The sequence below is a fragment of the Pteronotus mesoamericanus genome, unplaced genomic scaffold, assembly GCF_021234165.1.
Source record: "Pteronotus mesoamericanus isolate MK-2021 breed Mesoamerican mustached bat unplaced genomic scaffold, CSHL_Meso_final scaffold_232, whole genome shotgun sequence".
Classification (NCBI taxonomy): Eukaryota; Metazoa; Chordata; class Mammalia; order Chiroptera; family Mormoopidae; genus Pteronotus; species Pteronotus mesoamericanus.
The window spans coordinates 7,111,351-7,135,837 of NW_026555311.1; the positions used below are offsets into that span (position 1 = coordinate 7,111,351).

Here is a 24,487-nt window from a genome sequence, read left to right on the forward strand (position 1 = left end):
ATGTTTACTTAATCCTATGCATCAAGCTTCAGGAATTGTTTAACCTTTGCAAAGTAATCTGTTGGAAACATGCTACTCTTAACTCTGGAAATTCTCTTTTCAGATGCTGTCTTTGCATTCCAATTACGCAACCCAGTGCACAATGGACATGCTCTCTTAATGCAGGATACCCATAAACAACTTCTAGAGAGGGGCTACCGGCGCCCTGTCCTTCTCCTTCACCCTCTCGGTGGCTGGACAAAGGACGACGACGTCCCTTTGATGTGGCGTATGAAGCAGCATGCTGCAGTGCTGGAGGAGGGCATCCTGAACCCCGAAACAACGGTGGTGGCCATCTTTCCGTCTCCCATGATGTATGCGGGGCCAACTGAGGTAGACTGCTTTTCAGATTTTCACTGCGGTGGTGTTGAAACTGCTCTTATTAACACAGCTAGTGTCAGTGACAGACTGTCTGATCTGTAGGTCTCTTGCACACATTCCATGTGCCTGGAGTACTACCCACAAAGGCAGCCTTCTTGGGAAAGGATAAGCAGGGAGAGGCGTGCTTCTCTTGCTCTTACTACAGTTCTTGGTCCCGGTTGTGGAGCAAAGTCTCTATAGACAGAGGGCTCGGTGAGTGTGGAAAGGTGTGACACAGGTGCCACTTGTAGCTGCTGGCCACGTCACAGATGCAGTGCTGACAACACAGATCTCATCCCTTTAGCAAAGTCCTAGGTCACTGTTTCCAGGAAACAGATTTGGTCTGATTTTTCCTTCTTCTGAATTTTGGAGGGGCCAAAGGTATTTCAGCAGGAATAAAAGGATGGTATCTTAAACATTTTCAGGGGACAATTCTTCATCTTTCTGGAGCATAATAGAGTCAGGAACTAAAATTGCTTCTTGTAATTTGCGGGGAGAAGGTTCTAGAGTGCTTCTTAGTGGTCAGAAGGGATACTTTGTGATCGTTTCCTAACTGTGTATAAAGAGGACTTTAATTAGGTTTTTGCTTCAAGACATAGTAAGCTTTCAAAAATACTTGTTGAATGAATGACCTAAAAAACACTGTGGGAAATTTGTAGTGAGCTTCTTGTTGAGTGTTCAAGATAAAGAACTGGAAAGCAGGTTGTTATTGTATGCTCTTTCTTCCAGCTCCACCTTGTAGGGAGGTGAACTTAGTTACATTTATCTGGGAGACAAACCCTTTTAGAGAGGATTAAACAATTTTGTTGTATATATTCTATGATGTCTTTCTCAAACAAACAAACAACCAAAACCAAAAAACAAAATAAAGAAAAGCTTAAATGGAAATCCAAGCATGTATGGCTATTTATTGGGATCAGGCCTAAAAAACCTTATTGGAGCTTAGTTGTGGGGTTATATACTCTGTTACATCTTTCCAAGAAAAACAGGCAAACAAAAAACTATAATCACAAGAAGCTGAAAGATTAAAATGTATTTAACTCTTCTCTTGGGTCCAGCCAACTTAATGCAGGTTAAACTCCTCATAGTCTTCTCTCTTGGTTGGTATGAAATGTTCATAAGAATTGGGTAGTGATAGACCTTTGAGTTTCCTAGAGACCACCATGACCTTTAGCTTTAACATCTCAAGGAGGAATAAAATTGTTTTGGAAATGAAGCAGCAATTTTGTTACAATAGTTTCCCACCCTCTCCTTTGGTGCTGTCTCCATCATTCTCTTGGTCATTATCTAAAGGGAAACATTTGGTCTGAAGTTCCCCAAAATTAAGGATGGTTTCCAGTGGGGACCTGACACAAGTGAGTCTAGCCTCAGAATTGGGTATGTGATCAATAACGTTATTACGAATCAGATAGGAGAGTGAAGGAATTTACCTTCCCTATTTAGGGCATATTTTGTCCTCTTTGTGTTTCTTATTCTCTATCTAAAGGGGGAAGAGATAGGACATTTTATTAACTACATAAACTAAAAACTGTTTTCTAAAAAGTGGGAATAAGAGGAATAGATAAATAATAAATGCAGCCAGTTGTAATAAAAATGAAAATCTTTTCTTGAGAGAACACCACAAAGGGTCAAGCATGCTGTTTGTCTACTTTAGAAAGATTTTCATGTCTTCTGATTTCAGAGCAGGGTATGTTTCTAAAGGAAGACCCAAAGGTAGAGGTACCTAGAGGTTCCTTTGGGGTGCCTGGGTTTTGGCTTCCCTTGGAGTCTTCTTCATGGCAGTGCAAGGCTGACTAGTTGGTAAGCTGGTTGCAGGAGGCCTCACATCCAACTCCCGTTGTTGCCCACGACAGCATGGTCTGAAGAAAAAAAACAATAGAAGATGTCGTCAGGAGGCCAGGCATGGGTTTGGGCCTGGTTTGCCACCAGATGGGTTGTGATCTTAGGTTAGACTTCTCCGGACTGTGTTAAGTGCACAGTAAATGGTTATTTAAGGGATGCACAGGAGGTGGGACTGAACGTTTTCTAAGGTTCTGTCCCATTCTGATCATTTTCTATTTTGTCTTACTTTTCACTTCATATTGAAGTATAATGTACATCAGAAAAAGCATGCATTTCATAGGTACACAATATGATGAGTTTTTCCCAGTCTATCACAGCCATACAACCAGCACCCAAAGTTATTTTTTAGACTATTACAGCACCCCAGATGCTCTTCTTCCCCCTCCTATTGATTCCCTGCCCTCTCACCTGTAGTCCTCACTGTCCTCACCTCTCACATCATGAATACAGTTTGTTGGGTACTCTGGCAAGCAGACTCAATTTAATTGAATTTAAATTCAATTTAATTTAATTTAATTCAGCAAGATTAGGGTTCAGGAAATTTATTAGGGAGGGCGTTTGGGGTCAATGTTTGTGGAAAGGAAAGGAAAGGAAAGGAAGGGAGCAGGACTGGGCAGAGGGAGAAGCCGATCTGAGAGTCTTATGGAAGCCTAGTTGATCCCTTGTGGCTTTCTGGGAAGGTCTTCAGAGACGGTCTAAGTAAGACAGGAAAATAGGCGTTTCTACCCTGTGTTGACCAATGATTGGCTGCCCAAGGGAGGGGTGTGCCTTTGGGCTGCGGCTCTTTTAGAGAGAGTTCTAAGGAGGGCGACAGCTGCTGGGTGTGTATGTGCTGGCAGCACTTCTAGCCCCAGGGGACCTGAGCGTCACATCACAGCATCCAGTCCTGCTTGTTCTAAGGCTGGTTATGACTAGAATTATATACTCTCTCATGTCTGGCTTTTTTCACTTTACATTTTGTTTGTGGAACTTGCCCTTATTGTTGTGTGTGGTTAGTTGCAGGTTAGTCCTCAGTCCTGTGGAGTGTTCTCAATGGGATGGCATCCAGCACTGTTGATAGGCTTTCCGGCAGTTTCCAGTTTTTCACTGTTCAGAATAGTGCTGGTGTGAAGGTGGTAAGGCTTGCCTTTCCGTGAATACTGCTGTTGGTGTGCTTGGGAGTAGAATTGCTGGGCTATGAGGTATGCATTTGCTCAGCTTGATTGATTGATTGATTTTCCCAACAGACTAGGGATGTTCCCAACATCCCTAGGATTCTGTCCCACATCAAAGGAGCTGCCTACACCTCAAGGCTGCCTGTCGGTCAGGGTGAGGTCCAAGGATTTGGGTTATGACAGGGAGCCTGGAATGACCTCCTCCCTAACAAACTTCCTGTCAGAGCAAACATCCTCCGATTTGGATGTCCTTTGGTGTTTGATAGTATATAAAAAAATATGAAAATCAATATTAAATAATAAAAAAATGAAAATAACTACTTTTTGAGTGCCTATGTATGTGTCATACATTAAACAGATTCTTTGCATAATTATATAACCTCATCCTCACAACAACTCAGTGACATTCATTCCCATTTGTAGTTGAGGTTCGTGAGGCTTAGAGAGGCCGAGCAACAGTGGTCTGTCAGAGAACATCAGAACAGGTCAGAAGTTAGAATGGTAAACATAGATTTTATTCAGGAACTATTATAATTAATAGAGAAAAAGAAACCTGAGGATAGAATGGGGCTCGATTCTGAGTATGGCACGGACAGACCAGTGGGGGGAGTTACAGCCAAGGAGGGGGTGGGGGTTGTGGATGGAAAACTACTGCGCGGGAACGTCAGAAATAGCAGTCAGGGGATGATTCTGGTTAAACAGACCTAGCAGGATTCTTGCTGAACGCAGGCCAGCCTGATCAAATATCACTTGGGGAATGGTGGGAGGGGAAGAATTGGATCACCTGTGGAGGATGGGGAATTCTCAATAAACTGACTTAGAGAGATTTTTACTACAGCTGGGCACTGCAGGGCCCACAAGGATGCACGGAAGGCCGAGGCGTAGCGGGCTTCAAAGAGCCTGACTAGAGTCAGGTCGAGGAGAGAGTCTGTGTCAGATCCTGCAACCCGCAAGACACAGAGGTGGGTTGGAAACTCAGGACTGTGTGTTCTTTTCGCCAGTGCTCCTTGCTATCTGGAAGCCTCTAAGGGGTCTGTGCCTTGGCAGTCAGTGGCAGGGCAAAGAATTTAGGTGCCTAGCCGGAGCCCCCAGGTTTGCTAGAGGTATAAAGGTACCTTACAGATGTATCTGTCTGTGTCTTCTCTGGAGTATCAATTATGAGCTTAGAGGTATGGTTCTTATCAGGAAGATCAGATCAGATCTGATGCAGGAACAAAAGGCATTTAATTTCTGAACTTTTAAAGAACAAACTTTAGAAATTCTGGTAAACATCCTTATATTTTAAACTATTAAGTGTTATGTTTATGACCTGGCAGGATTTAAACTCTGAGATTGAGTGGTTTATGAAAGCTATCCATTTCCTTTTCTCAAGTGCCTTACTTGTTTGACTTATTTAGCCTTATTCACAGCCTTAGGTGAAATTTTTTTTTTTGTAATTAAAAAAAATTTTGTACACCCATTTTTGTAGGTTTTCTAGTGACATCAGGAAAAAATCCGCCAGTAATGCTTATTTGCCAACTAATAATAATAAAATAAAAACAATGATTCTTCCTTGAATCATTTTCTGTGGGTCATTTAGAAGGCATTGGTACCAGATTTGCTTCCCCAGCACAAATGCTTTTCAGAAAAATGAGCAGCTGTCAGGCCTGTTTGTTTATCAACAGGATGTTGCTGATTTTCCAGTCTGTAAAGATTTAAGGGCTTGATTCCTAAATCCCATTTTAGAAATTGGGTGGGTGGGGGCAGCACATGGACAGGGAGCTACTTTTCTAATGCTTAGAAGGTGTTACAAATGTGCCTTTATATTCTTGTAAGATACTGACTGTCAAAGTTGTGTTTTTCCCTCGCAAAATACTACATCCATTTTTGTAGAGGACAGATGATGCTTCCTAAGACCTGTTACATGAAAATAAGATGTATTTTGGAATATGGATATGTACAGCTAACAGCTGTACCCTGGTTTAAGACGTTCAAATGACAATTACCAGGTGAATTTTGGAGAAAACATTATGTTGGAGGTAGTAATTCTTTTTTGTCATGAAAGTTATCCATGCACAGACAAATGACTCCTTAACAGAGACTGATTCTGTGGAAGTGAGCAGTTGCCTTCAGCACAGGGGTGGTAGGAACATACAGTAGCCCCTTTATCGTTGGGGGATATGTTCCAAGGCCCCCAGTGGATTCCTGAAACCATGAATAGTACTGAGCCCTATATATATATATATTATTATGGTTTTTCCTATACATACATACCTTTCCACTTAAAGGAAGCACCTTCTCTTTGGCATATCTCATTTGCCAGCATCACAATGCTTACGCTTTGGGGCCATTATTAATAAAATACTTAATTTTACTTAATTACTAGAACACAAGCCCTGTGATTCCAGGAGAGCTACTAAGTGGCTAAGGAATTTATATCCTTGGCAGGATGGAGTGGGAGAGGATGAGATTTCATCACACTAGTCAGAATGCAATGGAACGCCGAATTGTTTATTTCTGGAATTTTCCATTTAATATTTCCAGATCGTGGTTGATTGCAAGTAACTGAAACCAAAGAAATCAAAGCCGTGGATAAGGGGGGCCCACTGTGTTGCCTCCTGGGCACCAGTATATCCACTTAACCAATACAGCTTTACACCAGTATCTGTGTGGAGCAGAAAACAGAATGTCTGTTAAGATATAAATCTGTTCTTCCCTATAAACACTTGCAAGAGTTCTGATATGATAAAAGGATATTGTTTCTTGAGATCTGAGCCTAATAATGGGAGCCATAGACTCCTAAGTTTTAATTGTAACCTTTGACCACCTCTGGGGTCCTTGACGGTTTCGTCTTGTATTCATTTATTTTACTCATTTATGTGCAGTAGCGCCACACAGACTCACAGTCTCTTACCCAGAATCTCCAGGGTCATGTGTCCCTTAGTTCTCCCGGTAGGTCTGGGACATAAAGCGCATAGAAATTTCTATCGCAGAGTGAATTTCTCACACTAAATAGGATCAGTAAAACTCATAAATAACTTCATCAGCTTTAATAATGATTTCCTACTAGATTAGTTTAAAACCTAGGTTTTGGAGGTTTTGGAATTTCAAATGGACGTGTTAACTAATCTTACTGTGGTAATCACAAAAAAATATATATCGAATCATCATATTTCGCCACCATAAATTTATAGAATGTTATATATTAATTATATCTTTAAAAAAAACTGGAAAATGTTGGATTTCAGATTTTTGGATAAGCAATTTTGGGTCAGCACCACAAAAACATTTTAGCTTTGTTGTTCTATTTTGAAAGTAATTATTGAGACCTGTATAGTCTGATACTTTATATACTTTTAGCTTATATGTATCTTAAGAACTGACATAACTAATTTAATTCAGAGACATTAGATTTTACAGGTGTTTTTTAGGATGCTTTTCATGAGGGAAGAATGACCTTTTTCTCCTTCTGATTTTTCTATAGCTTTTCAGCTCAGAATCTGTTCTTGTTTCTTATTGAAGCAGAATCAAGTTTTAATATTTTCTTTTAGGTTTATCAAGTTTTCCTGTTGTTAGGTAATCTATACTGTTCCCTGCATACACTAATTTGTATTTTTCCTCCTGCTCTGATGTCCTGTTTTATTGTAGGGCTTGACGCAGTGTAAGCAGCTCAGTCAGCATAGGCATGCGTGGACTTTGGGGTGGGAGAGACTCAGAAATCGTACTGGATCTCTTAGTTCATTTTATAGCTTTGGACTTGTTATTGAATTTCTCCAAGTCTCATTTTTCTTATTTGTGAAACAGGAATAGTAAATATCTTCTCTGTTTGCTGTTAACATTAGATGAGATAATATTTATAAAACAGCTTTGTACAGTGGCCAGCATGTTAGGAAGAGCTCAATAATTGGTACCCATTTTTATCTTCTCTTACCCCAGTAAAGGATTTCATGAAACATTTTCTAACGCCTTACCACCATGGTTGCCTTTCTTTGGGTCCTTAAAATAATAATTGGTGAGAGGGTAGAGAGGCAGAAGAAAATCATGCCCTTTTGGCTTTAATCAAAAGCAGATTTGGGGGCTCTTGGGCTTAGGGGCAGGAGCAGGAGGGATAGCTGGGCCATAGTGCACTTGCTTTCTCTGGCTCTGCCAGGCCCAGCTCAGCCAAGGCAAGGTAATTTACAAGGATAAAATTAGTTCGGTTGCTGATGGGTTCCAGACAAATACATCTCTTCCATTTTACTAATGTCATTTTGAGACTGATACTCCTTTCAGGCAAAGGAAATATTTGAGTAAGTCTGTGTTTTGTGAGTTTGGGACTCAATATCTTGATTTGTGGAATGAAGGATTTGGATTTTACAAACTAAAACTGCTTTTTAACTCTTAAGATTGTGTGATGAGAGTAATTACAAGGTGTGTCTAGTTATCATTTTCCAGCTGGAGAATGAAACATTAAAGAACTTTTGCACTGAAAATCAGAAGTGTGACTCCTGGGAGGACCGAACACTGTTCAATGCCTGTACAGAGGAACAGAAATTGGTAGAACCACTTACAACTAGTCGCACAAAGAAGATGGAAAGCCGTCAGTACCCAGAGTCTCCGTGATGGGAAGGATGAGCCTTCTCTTTCATTTGTCTTTCTAGATTTTCCCAGTCAGCTTGAAAAGTTTAAAATGATTCCTACCACTGAGAATCAAGAGGCAGGCTGTGATAATTTGGGGATTTCAAGAAAATAGATTAATACTTGAGTGATGTGATAATGTGATATACAAAGAAGAGAAGGGTATTTGAACATGGAATTCATGAGATGAAGGGAAGTACTGATTTTTTCATCCATGACTTTCTAAAGAATTTGAGTAGTGTTCAAATGAGTACAGTTTTGATAGTTTAGAAAAGAAAATGTGCAAATTTATTTAAAAAAAAAAAGTCTCTATGCCGAAGTTCTTTTATAAACCAGTTGAGTCTATGAGTTTGGCTTAACAGAATTTTTTTAGCTGGACTTAAAAATTGTTCTGTTCATTATCCTCAGTGTTTTTAATTAAGACAAATTTAAAATATATACTTAACTTTGATAAGGCAGTTCTCAAACCTTAATTGAAGGGAAGTGAAATAATTCTTGAACCTCAGTATTAGTTAGCACTTGGCATTTGTATTTAGTCCTCCCATCATTCCCTACCCCCCCCTCCTTTTCTCCACCCAGCTCCTTTAATTAGTCTATTTTTAAATGTATCTTTAGACTAAAGAAGTCACTGATTTCAAATATCCAACAAGAATGTCCTTCCCTTTTGTATAATGGCAAAAAGAGGATAATTTCAGTGAAGATGTTTTTCCCTTAATTCTTTATTTTGGCTTGTGTTAAGTTGTATACAAATGAATGAAGATCAGCAGATATATACTGTATTAATGCTTGGGGCTACAAGCATCAATCTACAAGTCTTTTTTCTTCTCAAGGTTTTATTTCACTTTTTGTTTTTAACAATTGTTTTTTAGGGAACATATTATCTTTTTCAGATAATGAATGGTTTTCTTTAAGTCAAGAAATCCTAACTTATGAAAGTCTTGTTAAAGAGGTGTATTCACGTTTTAGTTAAGGATGATAAAATACAAAAGGGAAGGAAAAATTAAAACGTTTTAAGTGAAACTTTAAAAATATAGTCAGAGTGTTGTGGAAATCTTAGATCTTGTGAATATTTTTGTAAAGGTTAGACATTCCTTAATTTTCTTCCACCTTGTGTGATGAATACAAAATCTTGTGGTTTGTGTAATTTGAAACACATTTAAAAAGTGTGAGTTAGGAGCTCTATGAACCAGATATGGTAAAAGTTGAGTTACATTTTAAGAAATGTGTGTGTGTGTATGTGTGTGTGTGTGTGTGTGTGTTTGTTTTAAGGTTTATTTTAAATGATGTGTAGACACCCTATCTACTTAATTTTTGTTGGGAAATAGGAACCTTAATAAAGTGCTCCGCCATTTACTTTGAAAAAGTAACACATGGTGGGAGTATAAATTAATGTTGCTTTGTAAAACAGTCGTGCATGGACTTCAGGTGCTCAATTAGATTAATCATAATTTGTGGTGTATGGCGCCCTGTCGTCAGTGGCCATGAGCTGGTTTTCTAAATTTCATTGTTTGTGGATATGTTATTGAGTGAACAGCTATGAGTTGCCTCTGACCTGAGAAGTGTAAGTTGCTCTCCCAGGTTCTCCTACCAGTGTCATCTGGAATTAAAATTGCTTAGGTTTTTGATATTTATCAACATGCCTTTCAGAAATTTTATACCAGTTTGCCTTCACATAAGCAGAGTAAGACAGTGTAATTTAAGCAGATGATCACTATACACTTAAATATCTGCTTTGTCACTGACTTTGAATCTGTGGGACCCACGAAAGATCTATGTACACAGAGAAGCTTATTTATTGAGCCAGCTTTTTCCTTTGTGAGCCTATGGCTTAAGTCCTAGAAACACCATAGTTTCAAAATTACTGTCCTCCTGTTCTCTTCCGCCTCCAGGTAATCACTCTTGAATTTTATACTTTTTATTTTCTCTCCTTTACACACACACGTACCCATTTTCAACACATGTACATATGCTCATGTGATAATTATTTAGCTTTACTTATTTTCCACCTTTATTAAAAGGGTATAATACTTTATATAGTCTTTCAGGACTTGCTTTTCTATTGCTATGTTACTGCACTTATGGGTGCTCTTATGTTACTAAAATTCTTCTGTGTCATTTTGTATGTAGCTGTTGTTCAGTCATTTCACATATATGACATAGTTCATTATTAGAATATACCATAATTTATGTTTTTTCCCATTGTGCAATGTTCACATTTTCTTTTTTGTGGCATGTGTTTTTTGTTTTATATTATTTTTTGCTATTGTGAATGGTGCTGCCACTGTAATTTTTTGGTCTTTCTCATGCATGTGTGCAAAAGTTTCTCCTAGAAGTGGAGTTTCTGGGTCCAGTGAAATGCAGATATCCAACTTTAAGTGGTAATGCAGCTTATTTTCAAAAATGCTTTTACCAGTTTATGTTCTCACACTCTCAGTGTTACGTAAAAGAGCCAAGCAATCCACAAGTAGTTCAACTGGGATAACTTCTTTGGGAAGTGAAATGATAGCTGAAGTCTTAAAATTGCATAGTTTTTGGCTCATCTTTCTCTTCTTATGGAAATAATCAGAGCTCTTCATTACTTTACGTCTCTCCCCACTAGCCCTTTCCTCTCTATCCACAACGCCCTGTGCGGGTCTCACCCAGTTCCTTGCTTTAGATGCCTTGATGCTGATGATGCTCAGACATCTATCTGTAATTTACATCTCTTTTCTGAACTCCGAACCCATCTATCCAACCACCTTGAGTGTCTGACATATAGCTCATTTTACCTTATCTGGTCTAAAATGTTAATTGCCTCCGTTTACCCTCCAAAGCTGCTTAATCCTCAGCTTCCCCCCTCTCGGTTGATCACAGTTCCTTCAGAACCCTTGGAATCATCATTTTCTGTCATAACCCATGCCTGGTTTTCCACAAAAATGCTTTTCCTTCCATTTTCAAAATATATGTAGACTTTCACTTCTGGCCGTGATGGAGTAATGGATATAGGACTTGCCCTCTTGCTGAAAACAACTATAAAATTGATTAAGTATGTGAAACACCTGTTTGGAGCATTGGAAAACAGGCAGTGCACAGGAATGTAATCCCGAGAGATGGGAAGCACTCACAGTGAACCCCGTGTTTACCCTGGTTCTGTGCCTGGGGATAATTTCCTGACCACAGCACAGACTGTGGGAACCTGAGTGGAACACAGTGGTCTCCTTGAACTGGGGAGGCAGAGATTGGATTTTGGGGCTGCTGGAGCAGCTGAGACCTGCAGAGTACTTACCTGACGGGAGGGGGCAGCACAGAGCTGAGCACCAGAAGGAACCGTGAGGATGTTTCCCAGGGTTCCTGGGACCGCATTTGTGTAGGACAGGACTCTGCAAATACTGAAGGAGCGTGGCTGCAGTACTTTAGAGTGGAAGGGGGATGCTAGAGGTTGGGTTACATAGTCTTGGGAGATGATATTCTAGCCCAACTCAAATGGGGAGACCTTGTGAACATGTCAGGCATTGAAGTGAGACACCAGAATACCATGTCTTAAGAGTAAAGACACCCTTTCCTATACCCTAGATGGTGTATTTGTCTGGGTCCCGTTAGGAGGTGGGAATCAAATAGAATTTTAATAGGGGCAATTTAAAGAATTATTAAACTTCAAAGGGGAGTAACTGTAAAAATGTTTAGTGAGCTCTGAAGGGTATCCTAGGGTTGAGGGAGATTACCAAAGGGTGGACAGACTTGTAAAAGGGATCACTCGCTATGGGCGGGCTCTAGACCCTCTGGAAAAGGCATGGTTTTATCCCTGGGGATGGTGGAGAAATTCAGTGGATTGCCTGGACCACGATGGTTCCCAGAAGCCAGGAAGCAGAAAACAGCTGTCTGGTGCACAGGCTAAGTGAGGCTGGCAGACTGGTGCCCCGAATGGCTCAGGCTGTCTGGGAGCCCTCTTGCTGCCAGAGAGGTGCACAGTGTGTGATGCCTGTGCTGAAGGGAATGCAGGAAACAGTCTTCTGGGCACAGGTGAGCCCAGGCTGAGCCGTGCAGGTGGGGAACAGAAGGGAGTTGGGGAGCCCCTGCTGGTGGGAGGCTTCGGTGCAGCAGTGTCTGCGTTAGGAGGGCTGCCGCGAGGTGACCACGGGGTCCAGGGCTAGGGCTTTGGGGTTGCGAAGGATTGTGCACCTCGGGCTTGCTCGTGGACCAGAGTGCCACCAGGTATCCCCATGCACAGGCACCGCTGACACCCCTTTCTCTTCCAGTGTCCGTAGGATGTCCTCTACTGATAAAGGGTAACGTTGTGCCTGCTGCTAAAAGAGAAATATTTTAAGAGTCCAGTCTGTTGTCTCAAGTACGGGTAAATTTGGAGTTGAGAGGCAATGGATTAATAGTTGGCGTAAAAAGCTAGACTGGGCCTGCCCAACAAGGCTTAAAACCACACCTCAGAGAGAGAAGAGATGCTGGTATTACCTGCCTGCTAGAATGAAGCTCCTCACACTCTGAAGGAAAAAAACACAATTCAGACTCCTTAAACAATCGTCTACAACTCCGGCATATAGTAACAAAATACTGGAAATGTGAAGGATAGGAAAATGTGATTTATAATGCAGAATAAAAGCTGTTAACTAGAAACATACCTTGAGCTGATGCCGGTGTTAGCAAATAAAAGCATTTAAAGCTTTTTAAAAGAAAATATAGTCTGTGGATGGGGAATCTCAGAAAGAATGGAAATTAAGAAAAATCAAATGGAAAGTCAAGGACTAAGAAAGTATAGTACTGGAAATGAAAACTTTTATTGGATGGACTAAAATTAGACTAGAGTTGGTGTAAGAAAAGATCAGTGAGCCAGAAGTTAGGTTAATAGAAATTATTTGGCGGGGGGGGGGGGGGGGGAGAAAGTCAATGGGGAAAATGAGCCAGAACCTCAGTGACTGTAGATACTGTCAAGCCACCTAACATAAGTATAATTGGTTTTCTGAAAGGAGGAGAGAGATGATGAGGCAGAAGGCGGCTTTGAAAAAATGGTGGTTAAATGTTTTTTGAAGGTGATGAAAACATTAACCTAAAAATTCAAGAAGCCTACAATCTTAGAAAAAGAAATTCAAAGAAAACTAGACTTAAGCACATAGTAGTCAGTTTGCTGAAAATGATTATATAAAGAGGAACCTTGAACGCAGAGAGGGGGAGGGAGGGAGAGGTGAGGAGGGAACATTAGGGAAACGATAGGAAAGGTGTCTGCCTTCTCAGGAGCAATGGGAACTGGAAGCAGTAGATTAACATCACTAAGGAAAAGCAAGGAAAAAACCAAAAAAAATAAAAAATAAGACTGTTAATTTAGAACTTTGTTTTCCAGCCAAAATAAAGGTGAAGTCAAGACATTTCGGATAAATAAGAGTCGAGAATTTTATTAGGGAAGAAAAGCTCTTCAGAAAAGTCCCAGCAGAGGCCTGTTATTTGCATCCTGCGTGGCTGTGTGCAAGGAAGATAGGGAAGCGAGGGCCTGCCCTTCTCACCCTCTAGAGGGATGTTTTTGTCATCATGAAATAGGGATATCAGGGCAAGGAGATGTCAGTCAGTCGATGTGTAGGCATCCAGCAGTATTTGCCAAATATGAATTAATTTACTTTTATAATCAGAAAAAGTGGCAAAGCTATTTGTTATTTGGCACACAGATGCAAGTAAAGCAGAAAATATGGCATTTGTTGTTAGTTTGGCCATTTACCAATTCTTGGAAGGCTTCATAGAAAACCTGTAGACATCACCTTGTTCTTGTTCAGTGTACATTCACTATTCCAGACATCATGCGAGCCGCTGGGCATAAAGAGATAAATAACACACCCTGACCTCAGTCTGCTGGAGAGATGAACAGGCAGCTCTTACTATTTTTTAGTGACCATCTTCCAAGCAGTGCATCATCTTTTTCATAGAGCAAATGGATTTTTTTAGAAACGCGGGTTAGGGAGCACTTAATTCAACTGGGATTGCCTGGGAATGTTTTATAGAATAATAGTAACTGCAACAATGTTTGTCCTTTATTGAGGGCCAGCTGCTGCCCTTGGTACTTGCAAATCTCCCATCCACCTTATGTGTTAGGTGTTATCCTCATTTTTGCCTAAGGGCATTCAGTTAGTAAGGGGCAAAGTCGGGGTGCAGATCTAGGATGGCCTGATCTGAAGCCTGTGTGCTTAACCAGATACAGCATTGGCTCTGGACTGAACTGCATTCTCTCTATCAAAGCATATCACCTTTTCAACAGGGTAGAATAGAAGTTAACTCACACCAGGTATTCTTGGAAGAGTTGCATGTGTTTTGTTTATTCGTTTTTGTTACAGTTTTAAAAGTGTTCTCATAAGAAAACCATTCATTAACATGTAAATTAAAATACTTCAGGTCATCTGCAGGAGAATGTTGACTGCTTGTTTGGTGTGTTTACCTTTAATTTACTTACATCACCTCTAGAAGTAAAGGAGCAATTTAATTGACTGGTAATTTCACAAGGCAAAATTAGGACTGGCCACTGCCACCCACCACGTGCTTTGTGACCCTGTGCGGTGCTAATTTTTCTGAGCTTCAGTTTCCCCTCTTGTTTTAATACGGTGGAGGTGATTGGAGTAAATGATCTGGGCTTCCTTAAATATTAAAATTAAGCCATGTATTCCCAGTTTATGAACCTTGTGGTACTTGAGTGACTTCAATGTCTAGGCATACATATTTAATGAGCAAAGTAAGTTCACCTAGATGCAGAGAATTTACATAGACTGCCTTTTAAGTTTAATGCTGTGTAAGCAGCCAGTAATTTGCATGAGGCAGAAAAGATTTGCAGAGGTCTGCGTGACAACTGTGAAGGGGCAGAGGGGAGTGAGCAGAATGTTCCTGTAGAGCTGAATCTGAGGGTGGGTAGGGAAAGAAATGGCATCTATGGGGAACACAGGTCTGTTAGCATTGTGCTCTGCCATCCTGTTCAGAGAAACTATTGCAGCTCAATGTATGCAGAATTAATGCTATGGCAGAGAAAGGTGTAGTTGTAGGACCTTGGGGTCTTCTCTGTTCAGCTGGCAAATGGGGAGACAAGAATTAAGAGAGTACTCAGCAGGCTTTTTAACATTCCACAGTTGGAAGTGGCATACGTCACTTTGGCTTTCATCCCTTTGGGCAGAACTCAGCCACCTGGCCACTCTGCAAGGGTGGCTGGGAACTATATTAAAGTATGTGTTTAGGAAGAAGGACAGTACAAGGTACATAGGCATAGAGGTATATGGAAAACTAAATGAGTGGAAAAAATCAAAACAGTTATTAACTAGGAAAAACAAACGGTTGTACAAGGAGAAGAATAAAATAAAAATGATTATAACAGCCAGTATTTTACTTTGTACCAGTATAGTAGAATTTACTGAGATGCGAAGTCATCTGGGAAGTGTTGGGCTTTCTGTTTAATTCTCTGTAGCCTCAGGCTTTGCTGACCACCCAGAGAACTAGAATGTCTCCCAAAGAAAAATGTCATGTCCCCGGAAGGAGGTTAATGAATGTATAGGATGCGGAAAACTTCCTGATATTATCTGTTGATTTAGGAATATGTTGTTCTTTCTGGTGGTGGTTGTGACTACCCACCATATGGGTTTCCTCTAACCACCTATAAAAAGGGACCCTGTCCCGGGAGGGCTGTGGCTTTCCCCAGCCGGCTACCCCTGGGAGCAGCTCCTTTGCCCCCGTATGCAGAGTTTCATCTGTTAAAGCTCTTAGGAATTTGAATAATGCTACGTGTCAGTTTTTTTTAATCAATCCTGAATTTAGACTTTTGGGGTTTTCCCCCAACAACCAGGTACTATTCTGCATCCTCGTATGTTTCATATATTAGTTTACTTAAAACTTCTGTTTTTACAGGTGAATGTTGATTTCACCAAAAAGGTAGATAACATTGTAATTATTGGATAAATGGGATGAAGAATGAGAGTGGAGTAAAAGCCAAACCTCATCTTTGTAGGAAAAATAATATGGAAATAATATCTACATTGTATAATCTCTAAAATTAAACAGTCAAGGCATGGCAGTATGTGAATGTCATTTGGAAATAAAGAGGTAAATATCAGGAGAAACAACTGAAAAACAAACCCCTTGGGGTGACCATTCAGATGACCGTTCAAGTGTGGGGTATGAGACTGCCTTCACGCTGTTGCACTTTCTAAATGTGTCACTAAATATACAAGGACCTGTTATAAGAGAAACTATAAGAGAGATAAAATGAAAATGATGTATAGTGTTCGTTTTGTATGTAGGCCTTATTTTCATGCAGAACAGAGATGGTTTTATAAAAATCACTAAATACTGGAACCTTACATGGAAAGGGAGCTAAAAACAGATTTCTAGACCTGGGTTTGCTCTGCACTTTATTGGCCGTGTTGCTTACTTTGGGTTTTGCTTTCTTCAGGTTTTAATGAGAATGATGATCTCTTACAGTCATTTTAACTTGTAAATTCTAGGTGTTGGACTGATTTTTGTTTTTAAACGATGTCTTAATGTGAAAGTTTAGGCTTCAAAGGTAGTTTTGGATGTAGACAAATACCTTGTTTAGTTCTTACCTAATATTTTGGGTCATAGTCACTTAGCTACATGAGTTTCCTCAGTACCAGTTTATGTAAGTCTCTAAATTTAAATTTAACTCATTTTCATGCAGTAGTTTTTTTAACCTATTAAAGTGTAACATAGGAAAATTACATAAATCACATACGTCTTAATGACGTAAGACGTAAGTGTACAGACGTCTTAATGAGTTTTCACAGTGGGCACTGTCTGGTTGTCAGCACCCAGCGTCTGGTGAAGTGAAGAAACAGAACATTACCAGGGACTTCTAGAACTGACATCGAAGTGCATTAGGTACTAGCTCTTACATCCAGAGTTGGTCAAATGGTACAAACTTCCAGTTAAAAGATGAATCCATTCTGAGGATTTAATTTAGGTGGCCATAGTTAATAATACAGTGTTGTATACTTGAAATTTGCTAAGAGAGTAGGTCGTTTGTTCTCACCACAGACAGAAAGGTTAACTATGTGATGTAATGGATATGTTAATTAATTTGGTTATGGTAGGTATTTCGTAGTATATACACTTCTCAAGTCATCGTGTTGTATTCTTTAATATATATAATTTTGTCAATTTATCTGTCAAAAAAGCTACAAAAGAACAGCAGAACATCACCATTACCAGAATCCCAGAAGCCCCTTCTGGTTGCTTCCCTCAAAGGATCAACCACTACCCTGACTTCTAACCTCCTGGATTAGATTTTGAACTATATGTAAATGATATCTAGTAGTTGTGTAGAATCATACATATAGACACATGTATGCTCACATATTTCCTATAAGTAAAAATATATAAATACATATGTGAAAACACGTGTACACATTTATACTTTTAGATTTTTTTTTTTTGAGGGGGAGGGTTTGCCAATTCTGTTTCTTGCTTCCCAAGTTTATACATTTAAATTTGTTGGGATTTCCTCCTGGTAGAAATGGATTGTGTAAGAAGTATATGCACTTATTATTCACTTACTCTTTCTAAGGACCAGTCGTAAAAGTGTAGTTATCTAATGTGAAAACTTTTATTCCAGGTCCAGTGGCATTGCAGAGCACGCATGGTCGCAGGAGCCAACTTTTACATTGTTGGACGAGACCCCGCTGGCGTGCCGCACCCAGAAACAGGGAAGGATCTCTATGAGCCGACTCATGGCGCCAAAGTGCTGACCATGGCCCCTGGCCTGATCACTTTGGAAATAGTTCCCTTTCGAGTCGCAGCGTACAACACAAAAAAGAAGCGTATGGACTACTATGACTCTGAACAGTAAGTTTTACATTCGCTGCAAAAATCTATGAAATACCTTGTGTTCTAAGCTGCTCCCAGGGATTTAACGTGTTGACTCATTTTAAAACAACTTTGGTGATGACAAACTTTGTTGTACACATTTTAGAGAAAGGCAAATCAAGGAGACTAATTTCTTCATACTCCAGAAGTTAGAAAGAAAAATTGAACCTGGTTTCATGGTTCATGATTACAGGAATTTTGTCACTAAGTATTTAAGGGCAGCATTGACATTTCTGAGTCTGCTGTATCTACTATATCTTAGCATACAGAAGTGTCCAAGGACCTAGTGGTAATTATTACTCTCCTAAAGCCCACAACACCTATGTAGTGAGAAAGAGTTTAATATTCTTGCTGTTGCTATGTGACAGGCACTATCCTAATTATTTTACAGGTACTAATTTAATTATTCCCTATGACAATCTTATAAGGTAGGCGCTGATATTATCCCCATTATATGGATTAGTAGTGAGCATACAGAGGTCAAATAATTGTGAAAGGTCACAGAGCCGGTAAGTGGCAGCCCTGCAGTTGAACCCAAGCACAGTGATTCCACAGCTGGTGCTCCTGACCACTAAGAGGGCAGCTTCTTTCTTCAGAGATCTTAGGAGGAGCAACAAACTAACAAGCTTTTAATACACATTATTGCTAGCATTGAGAATGGATTTAGCTCCCTTTGACTGACCAAGTTGTATTAATTTCTGTTTGTAGATGATATCAGTAGGTACTGCAGTCTATAATTTAGAATGGCAAGGTGAGGCTTTAAGAATCAGAAATCGTGGGTTTTAATTACTCTAGCTGGGTAGCTCAGTTGGTCAGAGCATTGTCCCAATAGGCCAGGGTTGTGGGTTCAGTCCCTGGTCAGGACACGTATAAGAAGCACCAAATGAATGCGTAAGTAGAAAAACAAATCAGTGTTTCTTTCTCTTTCTCCCTTCCCCTTTTCTCTCTCTCTCAAATCAATAAATTAAAAAAGGGAGGGGGGAGAAGGGGGGAGAGGGAGGGGAGGGGACGGGGGGAGGGGAGAGGAGGAAGGGTACAGGGAGGGTGGGAGGAGAGGGGAGGGGAATCCCATTCTAGCCCGTCCTTGCCATGTAACTTGCAAGTCCTGTGTGATCTCAGGCCATGTTTCTTTACCACTAGAATGATGGCTGTGGACAAGGTGATTCCCTCCTGGCTTAAAATCTGTAGTTCTTTCCATGATCTGTAGTTCCTAGTTATTTTTATGTCTTAGTAGGTGCTTGTACATATGAGTTATTTTTTGGACACTATTTGGTATAATTCCATGTTTATTTAGTATACCTGCTTTTCTAGTACAGATTATAATTCACGTTCAGGAAACAGAACCAATAATTATTGTTATTTTTATTTTGTCATTGTCACTTCTACTAATGAGAGGTACTAATTGAAAATTGACCATAATAACCTTTAATCTAAGAGCTCTTATTTTTCCATGGGAGTTGACGGTTGACTTTGTGCTCGGGAATGATGTTGACCCGGCCCTGACCCTGGGTCTTCATTCCGCGTGGGCCATTTTGTGATGGTGGGGACAAGAAAGAAAGAGAAACCTTATTAAAAATTAAAACATTCTCTTGTTTCTAAAAGGGACATAAATGTGTCATTTAATTTCTTTGGGGTAAATGAAATTTGTCTGGGTAAAGAAAAGACTATTGTCAGAGGAATTTGTTAGCTTCTCATTTAATAACATGAATAATTCTGGAGAAAATGTACAATTTTAGATGATAGCAGGTTTCCCTGAGTGACGAACTGTAGCTAAGATGCAAGAAAATCCTAAGTTAATGAAGAGAAAAGGCTTATATAACCGGTGTGGGCAAGCATAAAAGAACTGTGTTCCTCGTGGCCCAGAGGTGGAATTCAAGAGTGTAGTAATTCTAGACTGTTTTTCTGAACATCCAAAATATGTTCCAGGTTCCAGTATACTTCTGAACCACAGCATGAAAAGAATTTGCAATAAACCAGAACATTTTTTACCTTTATACAAACTCAGGGTTTGCCAACACCTAGAAAAAGTTCTGAATCGTGGCATGTTTAGTTTTGCTTTGGCCTAAAAATGTGCATGTGTGTGCATGTGTATGTATTATATATCCAGGGTGGGGCAAAAGCAGATTTACAGTTTGTATGAAAAAATAATACAGTAATTAATAATACAAGAATGTTTCACATACTCACAACTGTAAACCTTTTGCCCCACTTTATGTATATTTACATATATACATGCACAAACTACGATTTCATTGTCAAAAAAAAAAAATGCAGCTATAGAAGTGGTATTCTAAGAGTTGTAAATAGTCTGTTTCTACCAAAGAGATGCCTTAGAAGCTTTTAAAAAATGAATTTTAAGAAAAATAAAAACAATTTTGGTAAACCTTGAATTATATTACCAGAAAAGTTGATCGAAAGTGAAAATATAAATTAAATATTAATATTAAATATTAAGGTAAAAAAAGTTTCTAATATAATTATGTCCTAGTGTGGCTACAATTATGTAGGGTCACTAACAGAGAGTCTACCTTAGAGCAGACACCCCTAAACTGTAGTTTCAGTTACCCTGCTGTCAAATCTGGTCCGAAATATTAAAGGCAAAATTCCAAAAAGAAACAATTCATAGGTTTTCAGCTGTGTGCCATTCAGGCTAGTGTGATGAAATCTCACACCGTCTCATCAGTCCTGCCTGGGGACGTGAATCATACCCTGGTCCAGTGTATCTGTGCTGTATGTGTTCCCTGCCTTTCAGTCACTTAGAAGCCATCTTAGTTATAAGATTGACTGTCGCAGTATCACAGTGATGTGTTCAAGGAATGCTTATTTTACTCATAATGGCTCCAAAGCGCAAGACTGCTGATGCTGGTGATTCCGATGTGACAAAGGGAAGGCGTAGGTGCTTCCTTGGAGTGAAAATGTGAGTGTAGTACAGTAATACTATTAGAAAGAGAACATATTTGCATGGCTTTTATTACAGTATATTGTGCTAGGTGTTCTACTTTTTTTATTAGCTATTATAGTTAATCTCTTAGTAAGCCTAATTTATAAATTAAATTTTATCATAGGTATGCATGTATAGGAAAAAAAATGGTATGTATAGTAGGTCTATTCAGAAGGCATCCTGCCATGTAATATGAAAAATAGAGACATTTACTGAAGAAGATAAAAGACACAGGAAACATTGTATATAGGACAATGATGCCTCAGTCCCCTTCAAAGTAGGCACCTTGGCACCTCACACAGTTCTCCCAGGCACCATCAGCTGCCCCATCATATTTTCCTGAATGTCATTGATGGTCTGAAATCTCTTCCCTCTCAAAGGTGATTTTCATTTTGGGAAAAGCCAGAAGTCTCAGGGCACTAAATCTGGGCTGTAGGGGGGCTGAGTCACCTGGGTGATTTGATGTTTTGCCAAAAAACTCTGCGTAAGACATGATGCATGGCATGATGCACAATTAAGTTGATGGGTGTGTTGTTGTGATGAAGCTGCCAATCACCAGTTGTCCGTGGCTGTGACCTTCTGAATCATCCGAATAGTTTCCGTAGAGGAATGTTCAAGCTTCACGCAAAATTTGATGCAGATTCATTGCTCTACTCGCTCAGTCATTTTGAATGCGACAGCCACACAGTACACACGCTCACCCAGCAGCGTCTACCGCCCCCACTGACTAGTACAGTGAAGTCATTGTTGTTCATGCATGTGCATTCCAGTCCACTCTCCTTGGCTGTCAGGTTAATACCGATACTGGGCAAACCATTCTAGTTATATTAACAATGGCTGGGCTTTTTCCAGGGAGACCTTGTATATAGGTTTCAGTACTATCTGAGGTTTCAGGCACCCACTTGGTCTTGGGATGTATACCCCTCAGGTAAGGGGGGAACTACTGTGCTTAGTCTGGTGAGAAGCCTACTTTGGATATTCTTTTGAAAGCTCCCAGCCTCGTCTTTCTACAAATTTATAAAACAGTGTCAGAGATGGAATGCTGGGCCAGGCAGCTCTTTGCTTCTCACCCAGCATGCAATTTATTTGTTTAATTGTGTACAAGATGTTTTGAAAGTAATGATCAGTCACATATAGAGTGGGGAGAAAAATAGAGTCATTCAGCCAGTAGCCAAACACTTAAAAACTTAGGTGAGTTTCCATTATTATGAGTTAAGGAAACAAAACTAAACAGTTGGAGCTTTTCTTTTACATGTTCCTTATGCCGATATGTCCATTAGTGTGGCTTCCTTGCATGATCAGCTGATTTAACCACACACAGGACCCTGGAACGCATCTGTATGTAGTTAGTCGACTGATGTGCTGGGAGGCCCTTGATAACTTTCATGTTTTCTGTGTAGTATTGCTCTAAGTCTCTCTTTTAATCATTCAAAAGCTAAATAATTACATCAGTTTTCATAAGATTTTCCAATGATGAATTCTGTATTAGTTGCATAAGTGGCTCATTTTCTTGGAATTTTTTTTGAGTTAGCAAATCTTAATAAATTGTAACTTGGGAAGCTTTAAAACTGACTTAGTTTTCTAAATTTTTATATTGTGTTCAAACACAATTAAGTTGATGGGAATATGTTGGAAAGTGATTAAAATTTTATGGAAAGGCGATAGTCTTTGATGTAGTGAGAAAACAGTTATTAATTATGCACATATGAGGTTGTCTTATGTTTGATTAATGGCTGTTATTCAATGCCAGCTTTTATGTAATTGATGATTTTGTAGCTTTTGATTTGACTAAATACCAGTGTAAGACAAGACTTAGGGACAAAAAACCAGCTTCATAAAGATTTCAGGCAAGATATTATTGATAGGAATTATGATAAAAATCATCTGTTTATACTTAGGAAGTTAAGTAGGTTCCTATTAACTATAACAGTGACTCAAGGAAATTGTTTTAGGACTGCAAGCTTAAAGCCCATTCTATCAGCTATTACAAACTTTTAGAGATACTTTTTTTTTTTTTTTTGCATTTTTTCTCCTTTATGCAGTAAATCTTTGTATTTGCTAAGTGCAAGATTATGATTCCCATTATTAAATAGCAACTAACAAAAAGAGAGCATGCAAGCGAGAGTGCCTTGTGGAAAGGGGTAAATGAAGGGACAGGTGGATGTAAGAGTCTTCCTGTCCCACACCTACCCGCCTCTCCCCACCCCTTTCCCTTGCAAACACAGGTATCGTTTTTTCTGTACCTGTACCTTCAAATGCTTCACTATTTAGATCCGGCTGTGAGCTCTCCTGACGGTAGAGCCCTGCTGCCCCAGGCACTGGTCTTGCCTACTGTAAAGAGTTTCAGGAGGAAATAGCCACAGTTACATGTCTCATGCATTAATTTTTTCCCCTTCTATTATGCCACTTAGCAGGCTTTCTCAGCCTTAGCTCTGTTGACATTTGGAGCCACATAATTCTTTGTTATGAGGGCCTGTCCTGTTTACTGTAGCGGGATCCCCAACCTTTGGGCCATGGGCCAGTACTGGGTCTGGGCCTGTTAGGAACCAGGCCACACAGCAGGAGGTGAGCTTGAGTGTAATGCTCTTGAATCGTCCTGAAACCATCTCCCCAACCCAGGTCTATGGAAAAACTGTCTTCCACGAAACTGGTCCCTGGTGCCAAAAAGTTTGGGGACCGCTGCTGTAGGATGTTGGCCCTGGGAAAGGGGAGAAAAGGTAGCAAAATTACCTGTGTTGAGAATCAGTGGCTTGTAACAATATTGGTATATTTGAGTACCTTATGCTCTTCTTAATTATTTTATCGTTATGGACAAATCAAAAATAGGCATTCCTTTAATTTTCTTCAGACACTGCTTTTTACTTTCATATTTGGAGCTGATCTGTGCATTTTGAGAGTACTGGAAATCCTGGTTTCTGAATGAATGAGGGTAGTCATATGTGTCACAAAGTAGAGAAAGCAAATAACAAAACACAGAAATCCTGGTGACATAGGAAATTGTTTAATATAGTTAGATAAATGTCCTTGTTTTCTAAAATGTAGTACTTGGATTCACTTAATTTTTCTGCTTAACTTGTAAATAATTAAGCTGTTTGGGCTACTACTTTTTAAAAACCCTTTGAAAATGTATTATTTCTGTCTGTATAAGCCCCGCCTTAGATGCAGGCTTTGTGCAGGGAGCCACATCCAAGGGTGTCAGTGTGCTGCTCGGAATAGTCCGGGACAGTCTGCTGAGAGGGCGCTCAGCCACATGCCACATCCCAGACAGTTTTATTTGGCGATGGGCATCTGAGAGCTATTAGGATTAGTTTCTTGAAAATCAGGATCCATTCTTGAATAACCAGGCTTTTTACAGAAGCAGATGAAAAATGATGTACCCTTTTCTAGCTGGGAGATCAGAAACCCAAAATTTTGCCCATCAAGATCTTTGTGGAATCTTTACAGACCTGTCCACTGGCACTCAGTTAAAAGCCCCTGTTCTCAAGCTCAGAGATGTTAGAGAATAAACTAGGTGTTGCCAGAGGCAGGGGGAATGGGTAAAGTTAGTCAAAGGTACAAACTTCCAATTATAACATAAGTAAGTTATGGGGATGTATTGTACAGCCTGGTGACTATAGTTAATAATACTGTATTGTGTGTTCAAAAGTTGCTGAGCAAGTAGTCCTTAAAAGTTCTCATCACAAGACAAAAAAATTGTTTTTGGTAACCGTGTATAATGACGATGTTA

The 24,487-nt window shown here is 39.7% G+C and overlaps 1 protein-coding gene across 1 annotated transcript in view; it reads left to right on the plus strand.

Annotated features, from left to right (window-relative positions):
- The window catches only part of PAPSS1 (3'-phosphoadenosine 5'-phosphosulfate synthase 1), an 88,337-nt gene that overhangs the window by 57,299 nt on the left and 6,551 nt on the right, over window positions 1–24,487 (plus strand). The window contains exons 10-11 of the mRNA XM_054591646.1: window positions 104–372; window positions 17,569–17,798. Of these exons, the coding sequence (XP_054447621.1) occupies window positions 104–372; window positions 17,569–17,798 (499 nt within the window). The remainder of the gene's footprint in view (window positions 1–103; window positions 373–17,568; window positions 17,799–24,487) is intronic.